The 23,786-nt window shown below is 45.1% G+C and overlaps 1 protein-coding gene and 1 pseudogene across 1 annotated transcript; one reads left to right on the top strand and one right to left on the bottom strand.

Moving 5' to 3' along the window:
* Positions 1-5,866: 5,866 nt before the first annotated feature.
* On the top strand, positions 5,867-22,484 carry LMOD2 (leiomodin 2). The gene is made up of 3 exons (XM_066634413.1): positions 5,867-6,536; positions 14,542-15,966; positions 22,085-22,484. Exons 1-3 carry the CDS (start codon positions 6,264-6,266, stop codon positions 22,109-22,111), a joined length of 1,725 nt encoding a protein of 574 aa, XP_066490510.1. The 5' UTR covers positions 5,867-6,263; the 3' UTR covers positions 22,112-22,484.
* LOC136657759 (5S ribosomal RNA) lies at positions 13,003-13,121 on the bottom strand (annotated as a pseudogene).
* Positions 22,485-23,786: the final 1,302 nt, after the last annotated feature.

Genomic DNA, 23,786 nt, shown 5'->3' with positions numbered 1-23,786 from the left:
GGATATCTATCTATTTGACTCTTTTGAGAAAGGGGAAAAGATCTCAGAGTGGTCAGGGCTGCTCCAATATTTATTGTGGCATGCAAATGCACATTAAAGTCTATTCCTCAGCCTGGAGCCAACTGCACAGTCTCTAAAGAAAGGGTTTGCCTGTATCTGCAATTGTCTTCACTTGGGATGGTCTGGTTCTAGGAGGAGCACCTTCTGAATGGATCTAGGGCAGGTAGCTAATGGGGCCTTCAGGCGTGGTCAGAGGAGTGGTCATAACATCTCCCATTGGGGCTTATTCCTAACTATGTTCCTAACAAGGGATCCAGTTTTCTGTTCCTCCCCTCTTTCTCAGCCTAGGGGGTTCTCTTCCCTCCTTCCTCTCCGTCACTTTCACCCATGCCTTCTCCAACCTTTCTATTGTCCTCCTCCCCTCACTTCTGCCATTTTTCATTTACCAGACCTACCTGCTCTCCTTTTCATCCATTCCTTTCTCTTTTCCCCCACCCTTCTCCTTCTCCACGCTCTCTTAATTGCCATCAGTTGGAGGACTGATGGCACCTCAGCCATGATGTGGACCAATGACCTCATTGTCCTGCCACTGGAAAGAAAATCCCACCTCACCTCAAGTGCTGTGTGCGACCTAGATGGCAGGCACCAGAGGTGTAACACACTGCCCTGGGCAGTGACATCAAGACAACATGTGACACAGTGATGTATGATGTCACTTCTGGGTTCGTGCTGCTATTTCCTTCTCCTGTGGAGCTACCCCTTCAAGGAGAACCTCCACAGAAGAAGGAACGGGGGCAGGAGTCTGCCCAGTACATAACTAGGGCAAAGCCTGAGGGCTAGTCATGTGATCCCCTCTTGGCTCAGCACCTACAGTAAGTGTTCCGCAGGCTCTGCCCTAGTTACGGCTCTGGCAGACACACAGACACCAAGCCCCACACACATACAACAAGCAAAACCCCATAAGTAGATATGCAAATCACGTCACGTCTGTTTTGACTCTTAGAAGAGGAATCATTCACATGGAAAGTACTTTTTCGTATGTCTAACTATAGTCTCTGACTCTGTCTTCCACTCAGCTCGAAAGAGAAAAGCCATTCTTCCCATCTGACTTCATGTTTACGATCTCATCAGGGCAGGTGACCTGAACAATGGAATCATTTGGCAAGGAAACCTAGCAGAAAAGTTTCATTGGCACGCCTTCAGCACACGCGTGACCCTGCTTGCTTCACTGATACCTCTGCTAAATGCAGGTGATGACACATCATTCCCAAGGACAGGACCATAGTCACTGAATGACTTTTCAGCAGTCATTGGTGCCTCCCTCTAGCTATGCTACTACTCCAGTAAAAGCATCCCTGAGATATACAACTTCACGCGACTGTTCAAAACAGTTTTTGCTGTGTACCCCTTTTTATGCCCAAGAATTCAAGCTTTAATGAAGGCAGCAAGATTTGATCTCCATAAGTTGCCCGATAAGAAAAAGGGTCTTTTTACAGTAGTGTCCCGATGAAAGTAAAATTTGGTCTGAGCATTTGACAACTTGAACACTCTGCATTAGTCATGCTTCCATGAGCCATTTCATCAATTAGCCTTGACTGATTGATTGATTGATTTGTAATCTGCCTTTCTCCCTGGAGGGCACCCAAGGCGGCTAACAACATTTAAAAGTCATAAGAACATAAGAAAAGCCCGGCTGGATCAGGCCAAAGGCCCATCTAGTCCAGCTTCCTGTATCCCGCAGTGGCCCACCAAATGCCCCAGGGATCACACAAGACAACAGACACAACCTGCGGCCTGGTGCCCTCCCCTGCATCTGGCAATCAGAGGCAGCCTGCCTCTAAAACCAAGAGCTTACACATACCTACTATGACTTGTAACCCGCAATGAATTTCTCCTCCAGAAATTTGTTCAATCCCCTCTTAAAGGCATCCAGGCAAGATGCCATCACTACTTCTCGTGGCAAAGAGTTCCACAAACTAATTATAGTTCCACAAACTAATAAGTTCCACAAACTAATTTACGACAAAAGTCATAAAATACATAAACAGAAACTGCATAAATAAAATCTGTCCCCTCGACTTTGGTTCCACTAAGGTAGGCTTCAGGTGGTTGGGCAAAGTGGTGTGGTGTGCCTAAGCATTTAAACAGGAAGGGGACCATCTTTGTCTGAACAATTCCTATTTAAAAATGACAATGCAAGGCTCAGAAATCAAACCTGCACATGAATGAAGTATAGGGGCTTCTTTCTTCTACCCATTGGTTCAGCTCAAGTCTTCTTTTAAATCAGGGATATCAAACTCACTTCGTGCAGAGGACCCAAGTTAGTATTCATGGTGCCTGCTGAGGGCCGGAAGTGACATCATTAAGCAGAAAGTGACATCATTAAGCAGATGATGGCCAGAAATAAGTACTTTGTTCTCACACAGAAACTCATTAGCTGCAAACGATTGAAGAGAAAATGTGCAAATCTTGTCCACATTTTCAAGATATGGGAGAGCCCGATTATCAAGCTGGGAGAGCCCAGTTATAACTGGGGCCAGATAAATTGCTTCCGTGGGCCACATTTGGTCAGCGGGCCTTATGTTTGACACCCCTTTTGTAAATGGTTGCATGAAGATAATAATAATATAATAATAATAAACTTTATTTCTATCCCGCCCTTCTCCCTAACGGGACCCAGGGCGGCTTACAACATATTAAAAACAGATTAAAACATAATTTAACAAACAGATAAAAACATATTAAAAACACTAACAGAAACCATAAAAACAGTAGTCAGATAAAAGTCAGAATAAAAAAGAGCATAAAACAGCAGTTCATAGAGGAATCAGGCCTGTTAAAAAACAACTAAAAGATGTATAAAAGATGTTAAAAAGGCCATGAAGTCAGAAGGCTTGTTTAAACAGCAGGGTCTTCAGGCCTCGTCGAAAAGTCTCAAGAGAGGGAGCCATTCTCAAGTCAAGGGGAAGGGAATTCCATAACGTTGGTGCCACTACTGAGAAGGCCCTGTTTCTTGCCGCCGCCCCACGTACCTCCTTAGGCGGCGGCACTTGTAAAAAGGCCTTCTCTGATGACCTGAGAGGACGAGCCGGATTGTACGGGAGTAGGCGATCTCTAAGATACCCTGGCCCAGAGCAGTATAGGGCTTTAAAGGTCAAAACCAGCACCTTGAAACGATTTCTTTTTTCAGGTATGTGTGCGGATGGTAGAAACTATATCCTCATGGTTAGTTGATAGGAGGCAAGCGATTCTGGCAATCCTTTGGCAATCCTTTCTCCAACCACGATAACCACTGGAATTGCAGCCAGCTGCAACCTTGGTTGCCCAGGCCATACATTATATTTGTCTATGTCAATCATAGTACGCCTAATTATAGTTCTGATTTGAAGAAGGTCTAATTTAAACCACTTTTCAAATATAGGTGTGCCTCCTTATCCACAGGGTTCCATTCTGGAACAGAAAATACAAGTGAATGCCCTCCAGGGCTTCCCTAGGTCTCCCAATGCCTTATAAAGTATTAAAAATGTCATTTCCACCTCCAGAGGGCACGGGGGACGCATGGGGTGCCACTTGCGTGGGCCCCACAGACCCAATCCACGGATAATCAAATCCATAGATATGGGATCTGTTGATACGCATCCCCCCCCCCTGTACTGAATGTCCCCTTACCTCAAGGAGCCTGACAGCCTTCCAACTTCCCCCATAGGCTGCAGCACAGCCTGATCTGAAACAGCTCGGGGAAGCGGGCAGTCTGGATAAGGTTGGGCTGTTAGATAGTTACCGTATTTTTCGCTCCATAAGACGCACTTCCCCCCCCCCCAAAAAAAAAGTGGGGGGGAAAGTGTGTACGTCTTATGGAGCGAATACTGGGGGCAAGGTCCTCATTTGCACAGGCGCCACAGGGGGAGGGCAGGCGGAGAACAAAGGGGGCAAGGACCGCACCGGGGGCAAGGTCCTCATTTGCGCAGGCCCCACAGGGGGTGGGCAGGCTTACTTTAAAAGTAAGTTTTCCTCTTCTAAAAACTAGGTGCGTCTTATGGTCAGGTGCGTCTTATGGAGCGAAAAATACGGTAATCAGCAACTAATTATATGAACATCCTACTCATAATCAGAGGCCTCCAATGGCTTTTTCTTCCAAGCACCTTTGCAATAAATGAAATATCCCAAAACTGGAACAGTAACCCATAAAGGTTACTATCAATGTTTGTGCTTTTGCATCCAGATCAAAAAGGATATACGTAGGGATCAGGAAGTAAAACACAATTAAACCAACTGAAATCGTTCGCCTTGAGCACGCATTCTGGGATGAACTGTGACCTTTTAGAATAACTTTTCCAGTTTAGCTCTAGATACCCTCTATTGAAAGAAGCAGTGACATTTACAGATTAAAAGAAAGTTCCTGAACTCCTTTTTCTTCTGCCCCTATTACATCTCATTAGAATTTGTGTAAAATGCGCTGAAAGTGTCTGAGAACGTGGAGTATTCTCTAAGTTCCTCATAATTGTTCCAGCAAAAAATACACCCACATTGACATGGTCGCTACATTTTTTTTTAAAGAGAATGATTGTGATAGGACATTTTGTGGGTGCTTAACAGATGGGTGAGATGCACCAAAAGTAGCTGACATTTGCAAAACAGTCTCTGGAACAAGAACTCCTCTGGTCTCCCTGATACTAGGAAGAATGTCAAGAAGTGGTTTCAGTTCAGGTTCTCGTTTGATCTTCATACCTTGACAAATTCCACTGTGTCTGAAGGAAGGCTCTAAGTAAAGTGTGTGTGTGTGTGTGTGTGTGTTAAAAACACATAAAACACAGCATTTTGTGTGTAAAATATCTGAATAGAAACACAAAACACTGCATTTTGCTGTTTAAGATATTTTACAGAAGTTAAAATAGATTACTTTTCCAGTTAGCAGTGATACTGTGGCTACATCTGCGGACACTGTATCACCTATATCACCTATCTAGTACACTTTTAAAGTGTTTCAAATTAATAAAAATGAGAACTCGGAATGAGAACTTGGAATGAAAACACATAACACCTCTTTCTGCCTTTTTCATTTTTTTTTAAATCACAAAATCTATAAAAAGAAATAAAACCATTTTCAAACACCCCTAGCTATAAGGCTCAAAATAAACTGCTATGACAGCTGAGCTGGTGTTTTAGTTCCGTCTTAACAGAGAAAAAAAGATCAGGAATTAGCCTTTTTGTATTTACAGCAGTGGTTCCCAATTTTGTTAGCACCAGGATCCACTTTTTTAAAATGACAATCTGTCGAGACCCACCTAGGTTTACCAGACTTTAAGAAAATGGAGATCTAGAAACAAAACAAAACATTTTATTTTATAAGTAATAATAACCACAAAAAAGACCCTCAAACATTTATATTCCTGTATTTACACATCCTTGCAAACTGCAGGAGTTGAGCTCTTTGCAGGGTAATTAGCAGCTACAGTATCTGATTTTTGAATAGACTCAGGGCTTGAGGCAATTTAGTTATCTGATCTTTCCATCACTCTTTGGTGCCTCACCAAAAATCAGGTCACAACCCACCAGTGGGTCCCTACCCGGAGTTTTGTGATCATTGATTACAGCACCTGGCATTAGCTCAGCAGCATATACCACAACCTGGGGAACGTCTACCCTCCTGGCTTCATGTTGCATTCTTGAAGATAACGAGGCTTTGGTCTGGTGAAGCTACAGCCCCTTCCTTCCACCATTCCTTTCCTAAGTATCTGTGAAAATGAGTGGTACTTGTTTGAGCAGCTGTGAAAATCCCTTGTTCCGCTTTGGAATGTCACAAAGGAAAATGTTATTTGATGGTCTGCTTTCTGTTGCTGGATGAACACAAAGTAGTTGTGACCATGCAAGACCATCTTGTTTTATTGCCCAACATCCTCCTGGATTCAGAACCCAGACAAGAATACGTTCCTCGTATCAGGCTACGCTAAATATGGTCATGGTCAGTATGTCAATAATCCCTGTGTTTAACAGACATACAGTCACTGGTGTCGGGACATTCTTTCTGTTCAACTGTCTTGCTGACGTCGGATGCTTAAAACAGAGCATGCTTTCATCCTCCCGTGTATTGTCGCAACCCCCTAGGAATACTTTTTAAAGGGTGCCACGGCTACACAGGGTAACAGTTGCTGACCAAACTAGATACGGACTCCTTGATTCAAACCAGATACGGACTCCTGACTGTGAATGCTGCATTTTAATTCCAGCTTCCTATCAGCCTGAATTAAAAACAACAGGGGACCATGTCGAACTTTGGTTACCGCCGAGAGCTGAGTAAATATGAAGACCTAGATGAAGATGAGCTCCTTGCTTCTCTGACTGATGAGGAGCTGAAGGAGCTGGAGAGAGAGTTAGAGGACATTGAACCTGACCGGAACCTTCCAGTGGGTCACAGGCAAAAAAGTCTGACAGAGAAGACCCCAACGGGAACTTTCAGCCGGGAGGCATTGATGGCCTACTGGGAAAGGGAAACCAGAAAACTTCTAGAAAAAGAGAGAATGGGGGCATGTGAAAAGGTAGGAGAGCAAATGTATGAATGAGGTCCCGAAGAGATCTCCTCTCTTCCTTTATTTGTATTCAGGCAATTTTTTAAATCTCAATATGCCATTGCATGGGAAAAGCAAAATTAAGTATCGATAGAATGAGAATCACTATAGAGCAATGGGGAAAATTATCTCCCATTCAGGGAGTCCTGATCTTCACATTCACAATCAATGGCGTAGCTAGAGGGGGTAAAAAACACTAAATTTTGTAGGGAGCCTCACTACAGCATGCAAATTGCCCCTTTCTTTCAGAGCCATTCCAGGCGGGGGGAGAGCAAAGCGGCGGTGAATATAATACTTAGTGCTTTGCACCCCCTCTAGCTATGCCACTTTTCACATTGGGGTATGCTGCTGAGTCTGTACCTTTTCAGATCATAGGTTTCCTAATGTCTCCCAATGTTCAATGTCCCACCAATGTTCAAAGAAAAAGCCCCAAATGCTGTTTGTAGAAAATGAGTACATTTCTCATAAAGGGCTCGATTAGAAGCTTTCTCCTTGAGACACTAGTTTGCTTCATGCAGGGAATTTGGCCTGAGAGAGCCTTGAAGAGGGGTTTTCACTGCAGAGATTGTGTGACCAACCCAGATGGGATCCACTGTGAGATTTATTGAAAATATAGCTTAGAACCCAGGCTCCTGTATGGTATTTCGTATACAAAACGCAATACTATAATTTGCCACTCTCTAGAAAACTGTGCAAATAGCAAGTAGGCATTTTTTTAAAAAAATCTTTGTTTTCTTTAACAGAAACTTCATCAAAGCCAAGTTTATAAACGATGTTTCATAATTATCTTACTATGGACAATGTGCTGGGAGGATTTGCAGTTAGGGAAAAATATTAGGCACAAGCCAGCCACGTGAAAGTCTTTCATGTTGCAATGATTTCAATAGGAAAGATATTCGCAGATGCTTCTTCCATTGAAGTCAGCCAAGCAAATGCTTAATGTTGGCATGGCTGCGTCCACAGACATTTCTGAAGGGTATGTGAGAGCCCTTCTGGATGTAAAAAACCATTCATTTGCATGGCAGCCACTGGACAAGAGCCAGAGACTCGCTGGGTGATTTGTGGCACACACTGAAGTTTCTGGGGCTCCCAGCAACTGTTACCCTGCACATGCCTGATCTTGGAAGCTAAGCAGGGTCAGGCCTGGTTAGTACTTGGATGGGAGACCTCCTGGGAATACCGGGTGCTGTAGGCTTATACCATAATCTTTCGAGACTGAAGGTTGCCAACCTTCTGAAAGCAACAAAACACCAAACAATCTACTGATGGGGGCCTGAGGCCTTCTCTGTGCACACTAAGGCCAGGGGGTTCTTGTATGGCCAAGGGGTTCTTTGGTCTTCATCTTGGTAGTCTTCACTGCAGACCAATCCTAACCTGCAGCTGACTAGCCATGGCTAGTCAGCTGCCAACTAGCTTGCACTGTATCTACTGATGTGGGCAGCTGACCAGCCTGCACTGTATTCAGTGCAGGTTAAGAGATGGCTGGAGGGCAACTGGGCATAAGGGAAAATTTTTCCCCTTACCCATGTTGAGCCCCACCCACCCCTATGGGGCTACCCAGATCTGCGCCAGTGAATTTGCTGGTGTAAATCAGAGCAGCTTGTGTAAGTCTGCTCAGGCCAGGGATGGGGATTAGGATTCTGTGTGGGCTGCTGTAGCCGGTCCGGCCCCCTCCCGAACCTGATCTGCCTCCTGGACTGCTCTCCCCTGCCCCAAAAGTCCCCACCCCGCCTCCATTACGCACTCCCACGCCCTGTGCTGATCTGACCGGGACAGCACAAACTTACCCCTTTGGGCCAGCACAGGGATAGGATCTGACAGGTACAAGCCTGCACACATGCCAACATGGCTTGCTCCCGAGTTGCCACAAACATGCTTATGGCACATTTGCAACACTTGGGAGCTGGGGCAGCAGGCCTGTGCAAGAGCAAAGTCAGTTTAGAATTGTGCTCTAAGACGTACTGCATAAATATGTATGTATCTCCATGTTTAAATTCATTTTTGTTCAGTGCTGAATATGTAACACTACCAGTCTCTAACCATAGGTAATCGACTGGGATCAGGCTAGAGCAGAGGTGTCCAAACTTTTTGGCAGGAGGGCCACATCAGCTCTCTGACACTATGTCGGGGGCCGGGGGAAAAATGAATTAATTTAAATTTAAAATTTGAATAAATTTACATATGTTTACATAAATGAATATATTAAAGATGAACTTATATGAATGAATGAAGGTGTTGCAATAGCTCAAGGCCTATACAAGGCCTTGCACAAAGCAAGGTTGGCCTTTTCTTTGCTGCCGCTACTGCATCACAGACATGAAAAAGCAAACAGCGGAGGGAGCCCTCATCCCACAGCTCACGCGGGAGGTTAAACAGTCGCCCCCACTCTGAGAGCAGTTGCGTCGGGCCAGTGCAGGCTCCAACAAATCTCCGGAGGGCCAGAGGCTCATTGGAGACTGGGGGTTCCCTGAGGGCCACATTGAGAGGCCTCAAGGGCCGCAAGTGGCCCCTGGGCCGAGGTTTGGGCACCCCTGGTCTAGAAGACTGGACCACAGGAAGTCTGTTCCTTCTTCTGTATGAATGCCTCCCCCCTTCTACCACATTAACCACAGTTAATTCGAACAAAGTTCTCTTTTAACTAGGGTTTGGAAATCTAGTTAGCATTAACAATGGTTAAGGTGAGTGCAGAATTAACTCTTTGAGGATTTAAACTCCCAGATGGTTTACTGGGACAGAACAAGGGCAATTTGTGTTGCAGGGGAAAGCACGCAACCCTGAAAGCACTTCCAATCTTTTAATTATGGTTAGAGAGTGGAAATGTAATATTTTCATCAGAGATCTGTTCCCATATGTTAAGGGCATTCTTAAGAGCAGGCAAAGGACAACATTTAAAAGCTATGAATAAATAATGGCAACTCACTGATTAAAAATTGAAACTGCCTTTTAAAGATCACCCTACTCACAAAGAGCCATAGGATAAGCTCTTGAATCACTTGCAGGAAAGACTTGCACTTTAGACCATTATTCCTGTTTTACACAATTGAAGGTAAGGAGTAGAAGACTTCCTGGTTCATCCAGGGCTGACCAGAAGTACATTTATTTATCGATCACTAACAAGGATATAAGCTTTCTGAAAACTTAGCCAAGGCAGCTCCCCAAGTGTTAAAAATCAACAACACAAGAACAAGTAACAATAATGAATCTGAAACATTAGTCAGTGTGGGGAAATTTCAAACCGCAGCAGTAATATATATCCTCGAAAAACAAACACTAAATGAAAGCCCAGAGTAATAAAACTGTTGATTTAAGAATGAGGGCCTAAGAGCAAGCAACAAAAGTTCAGGAGATCGGTTCATTTATTTATATCAAACCTTTCCCCTACACCAGTGTTTCACAAACTGTGGGTCAGGACCCACTAGGTGGGTTTCGAGCCAATTTCAGGTGGGTCCCCATTCATTTCAATATTTTATTTTTCATATATTAGACTTGATGCTACCCTGGTATGTGACTGCATTTGGGAAAATGTTACAGACCTGTACTTTTAACAAGCTACTATGTATATTCTTTTCACAATGATAGTCAATGGAACTTACTCCTGGTAAGTGTAAGTAGGAATGCAGCCTAGGATAGTTAAAAAAATTTCCTGCTTGATGATGTCACTTCTGGTCATGACATCACTTCCGGTGGGTCCTGACAGATTCTCATTCTAAAAAGTGGGTCCCGGTGCTAAATGTGTGAGAACCACTGTCCTACACATTACAAAATTTAAAATCAGGTGGTAAACGGTCACAAAGCATCTAAAATATGCAGAGTGCAATAAATCATTTTTTGAATTTGCTTTCATTTACTTAAAACAAACGTGACTCCCTGCCATGTTCTGCCCATTAGAGAATAGTGGCTCTAATGGGAAAAAAGTCACTGGGGCCAGGGCCGGATTAAGCTTGTGTAGCATATATTATGAATGGGACCTAATTTTTAAAAGATACACATAAATATTGAAACATAAATTGTTTACTTGCATAGTAATGGGCAAGGTTAGCGGACTTCTCAAGGTAAGGGGAATTTGTCTTCTTGCCCATGGGTAAGCCCCAGCCGCCCAATGGGTCTGTTCAGACCTGTGCCAGCTAAATCACTTGCACAAGACCAAGCAGACCCATATAGGGAAATTAGGCCCAAGAAGGGGGATTGGATACAGCAGAAGGAAGCTGAACTGTCCACCCTTCCCGACCCCATTACACCCCCTTCCCACCCCATTCCGTCCTCCCCACCCCTCAACCAGCCTGTGAGGAGCTTACAGATCATAAGTTGCTGATTTAACCAGAGATAGGTTGCAAGCATTTAGTGTGAGACCCTTGAAAATGTGGGGCACATAGCATATGCTATTTTTGCAACTAAGTTACAGCCCAATCCTAAAAGTGGCGGCGCCACCGGGTGCAGTGGGCCGGGTGCAGTGCACAGTTGAGAGGTCCCGTGTTGGGCTGGAAGGCCTGACACAGGGTTCTGGATCCGGTGGAGCAGAGCTCCACCAGTTCTGTCCCCCTCCCACCCCACTCTCTCCTCCCGCTTCACCCCCCGCCTTCCCCCAGCCCTGCCCCCACTCTGTGACATCGCCTCCCCACCCCAATGTACCTCTTTGCCGCCAGGAGCTCACCCTTTGCTCTGGTGGCATGTGGCTGGCTTGCGGCTGATGCTGGGCCAGTGCCAGCACTGGTGTCATGGACATGCTTTATGGCACATTTGTGACATCCGTCGCCGGCATAGGGCTGGCGCGACGAGCTCAGGATTGGGACCTTAATACTGGGGGCTCAAATGGGGGCCCAATCCTATCCAACTTTCCAGTGCCAATCTAGCCAAAATGCAACCCTGATATAAGCGGAAACCAAATGTTCCCTTACCTTGAGGAGACCTCTGTGACTGTCCCCCCACTATCACCATAGGATGTAGCGCATGCCCCACTGGATCAGTTGCATTGGTGCCAGAAAGTCGGATAGGATTTAGTAATTCATCAATGGAAGACTAGACTGAACAAAAATTATTTTCCAAAAAATTCCATGTGCGGGAGTCCCAATTGCTATCCAGTTACAGAGGTTCTTAAGGTGAAATGGTCATTTGCCTTTAAATCTTTGCTTCTTTGGTAATATAATCACTTGTTTTTGCAGAGAGAGAGAGAGAGAGAGAGAGAGAGAGTACCTAGCAGTATACAGATTATAGGGCTATATTTACCACAGAACTGATAGGGCCATGCTCTCTACCCATGTAAAGCAGCACCATTCATTTGACTTCCAAGGAATTATCTTGCTTCTTGACTGGCGCTTATCAGAAGCCCGCAGAAGGAATTTATCCAGCGCTACAGCCAGGGTGTCGGTATGCAGTCCATCCAAGTATTAATATAGTGCTTGTCATGCAGGCTGTCCAAGGGTAACAGAAAAGTAATCATAAAAACAATGCTGAAGTCTACAAGAGGACATTGGAACAATAGGGATGTTATGAGGACTTGGAGCTGTGTAATGCAATAGGGCACCCAAATAGCAACCAGAGTTAAGCCTGGTTCTGGGAAAAAAACAAACAAGCACAGTTAATTCTAAATTTAATGTCCACTACACTGCTTGGCACTTCTCTGAAATTGTTCTCAGTTTCAGAATTATTATTGTAATGTTAGCTGCAAGCATCTAGGGCACAATGCACTCCCGGCGTCCACACAGAGAGGCTTACAGCCAATGTGGTTCCACCAGTGTGCCTCACACAATGAGACATGAAGGGCAGTGGAAGATTTGCATCAGGGGTCGGACACTGGCCATGGCAGAAGGTGGCCTCTCTGCCGGTCGGCACGCATGGCTGCCCGCCATTTCACTGGGAGCCTGGTTGAGCTCACTGGTGGAACATCAATTCCACCAGAGCCCTCCTCTTTCCGCTAGTGGAATGTGCATTTTTCCACCAGAAGGGGGGATAGGATTGGGCTGTTACTGGTTGGCAACCTTCAGTCTGGAAAGACTATGGTATAAGCCTACAGCACCCGGTATTCCTAGGCGGTCTCCCATCCAAGTACTAACCAGGCCTGACCCTGCTTAGCTTCCAAGATCATGGTATAAGCCTACAGCACCCGGTATTCCCAGGCGGTCTCCCATCCAAGTACTAACCAGGCCTGACCCTGCTTAGCTTCCAAGATCATGGTATAAGCCTACAGCACCCGGTATTCCCAGGCGGTCTCCCATCCAAGTACTAACCAGGCCTGACCCTGCTTGGCTTCCAAGATCATGGTATAAGCCTACAGCACCCGGTATTCCCAGGCGGTCTCCCATCCAAGTAGTAACCAGGCCTGACCCTGCTTAGCTTCCAAGATCATGGTATAAGCCTACAGCACCCGGTATTCCTAGGCGGTCTCCCATCCAAGTACTAACCAGGCCTGACCCTGCTTAGCTTCCAAGATCATGGTATAAGCCTACAGCACCCCGTATTCCTAGGCGGTCTCCCATCCAAGTACTAACCAGGCCTGACCCTGCTTAGCTTCCGAGATCAGACGAGATCAAGCATGTGCAGGGTAACAGCCTCAAAGACAAGGTGTAAACAAAAAAAATTGTAGACCAAATTTGTGTTTATGGGTATATTGATATATTTTTGATGTCTGGTAGTGTGTGAACCACCAGGAATGGCTTTTTCTTTCTTTTTAAATCATGAAATTGCTTCTAGCAATGTTTCCCAAACTGTGGGTCAGGACCCACCAGTGGGTTGCGACCTGATTGTCGGTGGGTCGCGAAACTAGCAAGCTGATAGCTGACCAAGAAAATGTACAGAGCCGTATGGAAAGTGCGTTGCATGTGCATGTTTCATAATGAGTAGGCAAACATGCCTTGGCTCTTATCAAAGGCCAGGCAAAGTAGAACACAAGACCACCAAAATAGTCCTGATCCACGGTGCGTGGATCAGCATACCGCTCAAGGAGTTCTCTTTTTCCTTCCTGCATGGCAGTCTTCAGTCATGCTTGCACTGCAGTGTGTTAGCCAATACATCCTACAATAGGCCAATATGAGCCTCTTATATACCAGTGCACGTCCAGCCAACCCCTGAGGAGGCGCAAACATGCTATAAGGCACATTTGTGACCCTCTTGTGCTGGAGCAAGGGACTTGCGCCGGCCCAAGGCGCTCCTAGGATTGTGCCCTGAGGGTATTTTTCTGATTATTATGTCTTATAAATAAATAAAATTAAATATTATTTCTTTCTAGATACCATGTTATTTTAAAAAGTGGGTCCCAGTGCTCAAAAGTTTGGGAACCACTGGATAAGTCCTGAAAATGGGTCACTACATGACAAGGGGGAAAGGGAAGAGGCTTGTCTTGCTTGTCCTTAAAGATGTTGTGATGCCCATTGCATATATAACCACAGCATTTAAATTACAAATGGTCCCACAAGCTCAAGAAATAATTTCATTTTCCACGGGCAATTTACTGTGGTTTGGTATTTAGGAAAAAGTGGTATTTCTACAGTAAATGTTGTTCCTTGAGAAAAGATGTCTGGATTGCACACAACAAAATGAGCAACCATAATGCATTTTTTATTTAGCTTGGTAAAATAATCTGAAAAACCTCTCAGAGAGGTTCACTGGGTTGGGCAACCTCCTGATTTTAGAAATGGGCTATGTCAGATGCAAGGGAGGGCACCAGGATGCAGGTCTCTTGTTATCTGGTGTGCTCCCTGGGGCATTTGGTGGGCCGCTGTGAGATACAGGAAGCTGGACTAGATGGGCCTATGGCCTGATCCAGTGGGACTGTTCTTATGTTCTTAAACTACAATTCCCAGGAGGCCTTGCAGGTCTTCTTGTTATCTGGTGTGCTCCCTGGGGCATTTGGTGGGCCGCTGTGAGATACAGGAAGCTGGACTAGATGGGCCTATGGCCTGATCCAGTGGGGCTGTTCTTATGTTCTTAGTATTAGATATGCTATTACGATGATAATTATGGAGCTTGCATTCCTCTTTAGGAAGAGAAGCAAGATGATGAAGATAACACTTCAGAAGAAATTAATGAAGAAGATTTCATAGGAAGTAATAGCGAAGTTTCTGAGGAGGCCTATACTGAGGATGAGGAGGAAGAGGAGAAAAGAGAGGAAGGAGAAGAAGAAAAAGAAGAGGATGATGATGATGATGATGAAGAAAGTGATGCAGAAGACGAAGAAACTACAACATCTGAAACCAGATGTTCAGGCAGTATTGGGCAAGGAAAGCATAAAAAGAATGAAGGTGAAATCATTGCCAATGGCCATGATGAAAAAGATACAGAGGACTTGAGCTATAGAATGGGTGCCATGCACCCATGTGGGAACCCAACTGTAATTGAAGATGCTTTGGAGAGAGTTAGGAACAATGATCCAGACACTGCTGAGGTCAATTTGAACAACATTGAAAACATCACACCACAGATGCTGACGCATTTTGCTCAGGCCCTGAAAAACAACACGGTAGTCAAATCCTTTAGCCTGGCCAACACTCACGCTGACGACAATGTTGCCATGGTCATTGCGGGCATGTTAAAAGTGAATCAGCATATAACCAGCTTGAATCTGGATTCCAATTTTATCACCGGCAAAGGAATATTAGCCATTATGAGGGCTTTGCAGCACAACAAGATTTTAACAGAATTACGGTTCCACAACCAAAGGCATATCATGGGTGGTCAGGTCGAAATGGACATTGCTAAGCTTCTGAAGGACAATACTACTATTGTGAAACTAGGCTATCACTTTGAACTCGCTGGACCAAGAATGAGTATGACAAGCATCTTGACCAGAAACATGGATAAGCAAAGGCAGAGACGGATTCAAGAGCAGAGACAGCAGGAGTCCAATGGAGCAATAAATCCAAAGACCAAAGCTTTGCAAAGAGGAACACCTGGTTCTTCACCTTATTCATCTCCTCGAAGCTCACCTTGGTCCTCTCCAAAACTCCCTAAGAAAGTCACACCTGTTCAAAACCAGCAGTCTTCTCCCAGAAATTCCCCTTGGTCTTCTCCAAAACTTCCTCAAAAGGTTCCACCTGTTAAAATTCAACCTCCATCTCCTCCATCGACACCACCACCTCCACCTCCACCCCCTCCTCCTCCACCACTTCCACCTCCTCAAATTGTCATAGAGAAAAAGGCACCAAGCAGGAACATTGCCGAGGTCATCAAACAGCAGGAAAGTTCCAAAAAAGCTCTGCAAGACAAACAGAAGAAGAAAAAAGGCAAGAAAAACAAAAAACACGAGAATGAAATCTTGAAAGAAATTAAAAATTCCTTAAAAGCCGTCCCGGACAAGAAGTCAGAGGAAGGATCCCGACCCTCTACGCGACCTTCTACCCCACAGAGATCTCTTCATAGTGACCTCATGGATGCAATTAGGGGAAGTAGCATAAAGCAGCTAAGGCGTGTAAGTATCTTCACCCCAAAAACTGATTCTGATTTAGAAATCAGATGTTTTATAAGGATGTGATGAGGAATTTTAAAATTTTGAATAGCTAGATATAAGACTGCTATCATTTTTTAAATCTGTGCTGAAAGATGCAATGAGATTATCATCTTCAAGACAAATTTCTAATTGCATTTTTCTGAAGTACTGTTTGTGCCTTTGTTTGGTTTGTATTAACGTGTAATTGAAACTATCTAATGATTGGATAGCCGCCTTGGGTGCCCTTCGGGGAGAAAGGCGGAATACAAATCTAATAAATAAATAAATAAATTGGCAGCCCAATCCTATGCATGTCTACTCAGAAGTAAGTCTCATTAAAGTCCATGGGACTTGCTCCCAGGAAAGTGTGGATAGGATTGGGCTGTGAGTTAGAAACAGCATCATAATTACTTAACTGGAGAAAATTATGGATGCTCAGAGAGATGCTTGGGGCTGGTCAGATGGGTAAAGTAATATCTGTACTACTTAAAAGTAGTCATAGCCGTATTCAGACATTGTGGAGGTTCTCCAAAGTTAGGGCACTAGCCTATATCCTATTTACCTGGGAGTAAGCGCCATTGAATTCAATGGGGTTTACCTGGGACATGCTGTGATGCCTTGTGCCAGTGAGGCACACAATGTCACAATACCCCATGACCTGGAAGTGATGTCACTTATGGTTCACCTCCGGACGCAAGCCCTCTGGCCATGAGCGTCCTCCCCAGCTCTTGGAAAGCCTTCTAAGGTCTTTCTTTCTAAGGCCTTCCAAGGGCCGGAGAGATTGCGCTGGATGGGTGTTCGTGGTAGGGGCAGGTGAGGCAGACACTCACCTGTCTCCAATGAGTACGTCCCTGGGGCTTACTACTGAGTAGACATGCATTAGTAGTAGAGTAAGCGCGCTGTTAGACAATGTTATACATGTGTTTCCAAGCCAGATTTGTCTCCCAAAATGATAAACAAATTCCTCACTCAAAAAGCAAGTGTAAGCAATAGCTGCCTCCAACAAGAGCTACTTTGTACTCAAAATTTGTTTGGTGGAACAAGAAATTGGCCATGCATTTTCCAGTGTGTGCGTGTGCTTGTGCGTGTGCGTGTGCGTGTGAGAGCGAGAGCGAGAGAGAGAGCGCACTTATAATTTTGTTTTGTTAGGAATACAAATTCCATATAAAAGTAATACTGATAAATGTATTTCAATATTAAAAGTGACTTAACAAAATTTAGCACTTGCATCTAACTACAAATATTCAGATTTCCAAAAGAATGTTTTGACAAAATCCCACTAGGCATAACTCTCTGTATCAACTTGTTGCATTTCTGTCGGCTTCCCTATCACATTTCGTTTAGCATGTGATGCTGTTTGGGGGGGGGGGGGATAAAAGCTTGGCAAAGGAATGCAATCTATACAAGTTACCAAGGCAGATGAAAGGAAGTTCTTTCCTTCTCTTCCACATGACCTTCTCCAAGGTGTAGTTTTATTTACTATCAAACAAGGGAGAATTAGACCCACCCACCTGTCCCTAGAACCAGGAGGTTGAACAGAAACTTGAGTACATGGGGAGGAAAATTATTATTATTATTATTATTTTATTGATTTATATCCTGCCTTTTTGCCCCATGGGCACACAAGGCAGCCTACAACAATTAAAAAATACAAAATTAACAATTAAAAACAATAATTAAAACAGTTTGAAATAATTAAAAATATAAAACAAACCCCATGGATTCTAATATAAAAGGAGAAAGAAAGCCAGCCAGCCTGTCAACAGTTTAAAGCTTTTTGAAATAAAAAGGTCTTCAGTCCACACTGAAATATTAGCAAAGAGGGAGCAATTCTAAGGGGAGGGTATTCCACAGTTCAGGGGCCACCACCGAGAAGGCCCTCTTCCTGGCCGCTGCCCCTCTCACCTCTCTTGGTGGCGGCACAGTCAAAAGGGCCCCCCCAGATGATCTAAGAGCACGGGCAGGATTGTAAGGAAGGAAGCGGTCCCTCAAATACCCCAGAACCGAGCCGTAAAGGGCTTTAAAAGTCAAAACTAGCACCTTGAATTGGGCCCGGAACAGAACCGGCAGCCAGTGTAGAAAAGACGAGGAAACTGCTATTTTCCTCCCAGGCTTCGTGCTGTTCACTTCTTATTCCTGGAAATTGTTCCTCACCACACAATATTAGTAAAACCCATTTCTGCCTGGTCCACAGGTGTACACATTTGATCCCCGTTGAATATATGCAACATTGGGCAGAAATGGCTTAAGTCAAGGTGGTTGTGTTAAAATCTTCAGGATTGCTTTCAACAGTCATCTGGAGACAGAGGCTGGTCCTGGGTGAGTCTAGGCCAATTTGGGCCACTTGGCAACCCTAATTCTGAACCACAGAAGTCATGTCCGGGAGGCTTTCTGAACCATGCATGACTTCTCTACGCCTCAGAAAAACCCCCAGAAGTGTCAGAAAGGCACTCCTGGTTTTTCCTAAAACCGCAACTGCCTTTCCAACACCTCCAGGGGGCTTTCAGAGGCCCAGAGAACACAGCCAGGACTCAGAACAAGGGGCTCAGAACATGGCCCAGACCCATGGATTCAGATTTTTTCTGGAGGAAAAATCCATTACAGGTTACAAGCCATGATGTGCATGTACAACCTCCTGATTTTAGAAATGGGTTATGTCAGAAGGCCAGATGCAAGGGAGGGCACCAGGATGAGGTCTCTTATTATCTGGTGTGCTCCCTGGGGCATTTGGTGGGCCATTGTGAGATACAGGAAGCTGGACTAGATGGGCCTATGGCCTGATCCAGTGGGGCTGTTCTTATGTTCTTAACTACAATTCCCAGGAAGCCTTGCAGGTCTCTTGTTATCTGGTGTGCTCCCTGGGGCATTTGGTGGGCCGCTGTGAGATACAGGAAGCTGGACTAGATGGGCCTATGGCCTGAGCCAGTGGGGCTGTTCTTATGTTCTTAACTACAATTCCCAGGAAGCCTTGCAGGTCTCTTGTTATCTGGTGTGCTCCCTGGGGCATTTGGTGGGCCACTGTGAGATACAGGAAGCTGGACTAGATGGGCCTGTAGCCTGATCCAGTGGGGCTGTTCTTATGTTCTTAACTACAATTCCCAGGAAGCCTTGCAGGTCTCTTGTTATCTGGTGTGCTCCCTGGGGCATTTGGTGGGCCACTGTGAGATACAGGAAGCTGGACTAGATGGGCCTGTGGCCTGATCCAGTGGGGCTGTTCTTATGTTCTTAAACTACAATTCCCAGGAGGCCTTGCAGGTCTCTTGTTATCTGGTGTGCTCCCTGGGGCATTTGGTGGACCGCTGTGAGATACAGGAAGCTGGACTAGATGGGCCTATGGCCTGATCCAGTGGGGCTGTTCTTATGTTATCCATGTGTTTCAGCATCATTTCTGGAATGATGCCAAGGGTAAACTGTATGCAACATTTTCTGAAATCTCAGGAATTTCTGGCTCCCCTCCTTTGACTCCTAGACACCCCCCCTTTTTTTTTTACCTTGGGCCCGGTATGATGTCCCCTGGCCTCTGTACCCCCCTCATGGGCTATGCTGAGATCAGAAAATATAAGATCACACAGAATTTTTGGTCTCCCTCCTTTGGCTACCGGGCTCTCTTTTTGACCCAGGTACCATTTATGCCCTGAACCCCCTTCTCATGGTCCCAGGTGGTGGAAGATGCAAGATATGGGCCCTCTCTTCGTTTCTCTGCCTCCTCAGACTCGACACTCAAACGTGAAGACTTCTGTGGCTGGCCACAACACCTGTGGGCTGGCCCTAGGTGTGCCCTTGAAAGCACCAAAATTCAGGACAGAGCATTTCTCCTATCCAGGCAGACCTTGTCTTTTGTAACAGGTGGTGTTGCGGTCTACCTGAAAGAGGGTGAGTGAGCTCTTTGAGAATTCAAAATAGATCTGAAACAAACCAAGATTCAGGGCTCAAGAAAGAAAAGAGTAGGCAAAGGTATGGCCAGTGGAGCAAATATGATTCTTTTGGTAACTGAATATTAGATGGAGTTGTGTTGTTGATCACACCACCTATTTCATTCAATTAATATTTGGTGGTAGAAAAAGCCTTGTGAGTGCACACATGTTGGATCTCAATCAAGGAATGTTTGGGGAGGCCAATTCTGTGTCTAAAATTGAGAATATCTTTGTTTGTGAATGTGGAGAACTGAGTCTTGTGTCAGAGATGGCCAACTTCTGTTTTTTTGGGGGGGGGGAGGGGGACACTCAGTGAGAACCTGGGTAGGATAGTACAGCGGTCCTAGACCCAGGAGCATCACTAAGGGGTGCAGGGGGTGTGGGCTGTACCGGGTGACGCGCATGGGAGGGTGACACCACTACTGGCCAAAATTTTTATGAACTTGGTACTTTTGAATAATACCATTATATATCATTCAGCATGGAATTTGATGCAGAATGCAATGAAACAAACCACATTGAAATATCTCTATTCTATCAAATGGTTGGTTGGCAACCTTTAGTCTCAAAAGACTATGGTATAAGCCTACAGCACCAAGTATTCCCAGGCGGTCTCCCATCTGAGTACCAACCGGGCCTGACCTTGGTTAGCTTCCGAGATCAGACAAGATCGGAAATGTTATAGCCAAAAAACCAGCAGGGGCAGGGCAATATCTATTTGCCTTGGGGCGTTGTTCTACCCACAGCATGGGAGGAGGTCCACCGTGGGGGGGGGTGACAGGCTGGCCTCTTTCACCAGGGGATGCAAACCCTACGCCACTGCCTAGACCTAGATTATTGATTAGGAACAAACCGAGCTTCAAATCTCCACTCAGCCATTAAATTCATTGTCATTAGGCTGCAATCCTATACATACTTACATAATATACTTACCTGGGAGCCTTCTCTTCTCCAGGCTAAATGTATCAAGTTCTCTTAACCTTTCCTCATAGGGCTTACCTTCCAGACCCTTGACCATCTTCTTTGCCCTTCTCTGCACCTGCTACAGTTTGGCTACGTCCTTCTGAAAGTGTGGTGTCCAAGACCTGGACACAGCACTCTAAATGAGGTTAGACCAGCATGGAGTAAAGTGGGGCCACTGCTTCTCTGGACTTGGAAGCTGTGGTTCTATTAACACAACCTAAAATCACATTAGTTCTCTTAGCACCTCCATCACACAGCTGGTTCATGTTCAGCTTGTGTTCCCCTGCAATCCCAAGATCCTTTTCACACATTGTACTGCCAAGCAGGTATCACCCATTCTATACACGTGCTTTAGATTTTTTTTCTTTTTGACCTAAGTGCAGAGCCTTGCACTACGGTCTGGAACATTTTTTTAGTTTCAACCCAGCATTGCCTTCTATCAATGTCCTCCAGAATGCTCCTACGGTCTCCTGTGGTGGTAGCTATTCCTGCCAGTTTAGTATCTGCAAATATGATAAGGATTCCTTTTGCCCCTTCCTCTTAAGCCGTTGATAAAATGTTGAAACTGGGTCTGAAGATAGGGGCAAAGTGCTTTAGATACGGGTCTCCAAACCGTGCTCCAGGTGGTGCTCCAAAATTTTCACTCTGGATGTGGAGTGGCAATGGTGAGGTCTTACGGTTCGACCCTGTAGCCATGTTTGTCATACCTGATCTTCACAGATTCATGCGCCACGGAGCCCTGGGAAACTGGGGCACAGAGTCTTCTGGGTGACAGGCAGTGGAAGTGGCTACCCGTCACAAGACTCTGTGAAAATCAGGCATTGCAAAGGTGGCTGTGGGGAAGAATGGCAAGGCCTCACCACTGCCACGCCATGCCCAGAGCCAAAAATCCCAGAGCGCCATGAACCGCAGTTTGCTGACCGCGGATCTAAGACTTTAAAAGTAATACCATTTTGTAATAGCACAAAGTGAAAGCACTTTGAACTAAGGCTGGAAATGAATGGAAATGAACTATAATGATATGTAAATACTTTAATTGTAAGCTGCTTTGGGAGGCAACCTTGGCCGAAACCTTGACAAATATAAATATAATGAACAATAGATCACTCATTATATTAGATATACACGATTTTCATAATCAGATCATCTGACTTTTTTTTTTTTTTTTTTTTGCTTTTAGTTAATAATGGCTAAATTGGGGAAAAAATATCCTCTTCTTTCAGGTGGAAATCCCAGAAGCCCTGCGATAAAACCATGGAGAAGAATGGAAAAAACATGATATGGAGAAGCTTGATGATTAAGAGAAAGAGGTAAAGAGTTGCTCCCAGGTGGTAAACAGACAAGGATAAGTGACTTCAGAAGTGCACTCATAAAAAGTGCACACACATATATATCTATGTCAATTAAACATCAAGTGACACTTAAGGATGCATCAGCCTTTTCACTTGTAAATATGGAAGCTACTTTTTTATGTGATTTTGAAAAAAAGAAATATATTCAGAAATTCTTGTTATATACAATAGCCCTTCACTGAACCTGTTCTTCTTTATACAGAGAAACATATGTGTTTTACTGACTTGTGTTTTGGTCTCATGAATTTACAATAAAGGCGGTTTGAGTTTTTCCAGCGACCACACAATTTTGTCCTAGATTGCTCAAGCCAGAGTCTTTACCAGAAAAGTATTTTAGAAGGGTGATCTGTGGTTGGAATCGATCGATGCCCCGAGGATGTGAGATTTCATTACGTACCTGAAAATAGAAGGTGAATCCATCCGATATGGTCACCATGTGAAAAATTTTGTTGATCGCCCCATCTGTTGATGTTGATGGTAAATAAGCTTTTGTGTGGTGGCACTGTAAACAGTGGTTGTAACATCCAACATCAGCACATCGATCATCCCAACCAGTGGGGTTTCTCTGTGTCAGTGCCAGTCGATGGCAGGAATGCATAGTGCTGACATAAGTTGTCAGGTTGATTGATGAGAGTTGCTCGTTCAATTTATGGCTGCCTAGGAACTGATGATGTGCGTTTATGGACTTGCCCCACCATCTCGGGGATTCCAGTTGACACAACGCAACCCTGGTGGGGCACCATACAGTCAACACATGGCTGTATGTCTGGTCTTCCTGCTGTCCCCTGGGCCATCAAGGTATTGGATTGGCTGCTTCTCACGGGATAATAGCCTCCCTACTGTGTGGCATTGTTGACGGTTTAACCCAAAGGCTACTATCAGTCTACCATCAGTCCCAAAGGTGGAACTGATGGTGGGGACGGGAGAGAGATAACCCAAGAACAGGAGGCCCCAGAGCTTCATAAGGCACTCAGGGTTGGTGATCAGTGGGCAGGCTACCCTGTATCTGCTATTCCGGGACTGGCACAAGCCTGGAGGGGGAGGGAGAAGGGTGAAGCAACCCCCTCCCCTCTGCTGAACTCTGAAGTCGGGGGTGGGTGGGTCCTGAACTGGGAGGGAGGGTCTTTGGGGCATCAACACCCCCTTTTGTTTCTACCCCTCTTTCCCTGGGGCCAGGAAGGACCTGGACACCAAGTGGAGCGCACCCCTCTTGCAGCAACCCTGTGGGGGCAGAGGATGGACAAAGACAACACCTGGAAGCACCTCCAGCAACTTTCACATGGGGCTGTGATATATGAAGCATGATTTCATGTACTTGACTACACGGTAATTCTCTTCATGACAAATATTTCTGTGAAGCTCAAAGGTCTGTGCACTTACGCAACAGAAACATGAAGGCTTCATCTTATATATTTATTTCTATGTCATTTTTTTTTCCCTGAGGCATCTCACTATTGTCCCTGATAAGTTGTACACCATTGCAGCTTGGAACCAAATGCAGTCCAGTCTGATCTCAGATTGGATCACACAGTGGTTATCTGCCTGCAGGAAGCAAGAGAGCTGTGTGAGGACT

Source organism: Tiliqua scincoides, chromosome 7 (genome assembly GCF_035046505.1).
Source record: "Tiliqua scincoides isolate rTilSci1 chromosome 7, rTilSci1.hap2, whole genome shotgun sequence".
In the NCBI taxonomy this organism is placed as follows: Eukaryota; Metazoa; Chordata; class Lepidosauria; order Squamata; family Scincidae; genus Tiliqua; species Tiliqua scincoides.
The sequence above is the reverse complement of the archived record's forward strand: the minus strand, read 5'-3'. Positions and strand labels throughout refer to the sequence as shown.

What these genes read in the sequence shown, in the direction of transcription:
- LMOD2 (XM_066634413.1), top strand. Translation starts at nt 6,264, where the DNA reads ATGTCGAACTTTGGTTACCGCCGAGAGCTGAGTAAATATGAAGACCTA. An exon ending in GAATGGGGGCATGTGAAAAG is followed by an intron (nt 6,537 to 14,541) that starts GTAGGAGAGCAA and finishes ATTCCTCTTTAG; the next exon opens with GAAGAGAAGCAAGATGATGA. An exon ending in GCATAAAGCAGCTAAGGCGT is followed by an intron (nt 15,967 to 22,084) that starts GTAAGTATCTTC and finishes CTCTTCTTTCAG; the next exon opens with GTGGAAATCCCAGAAGCCCT.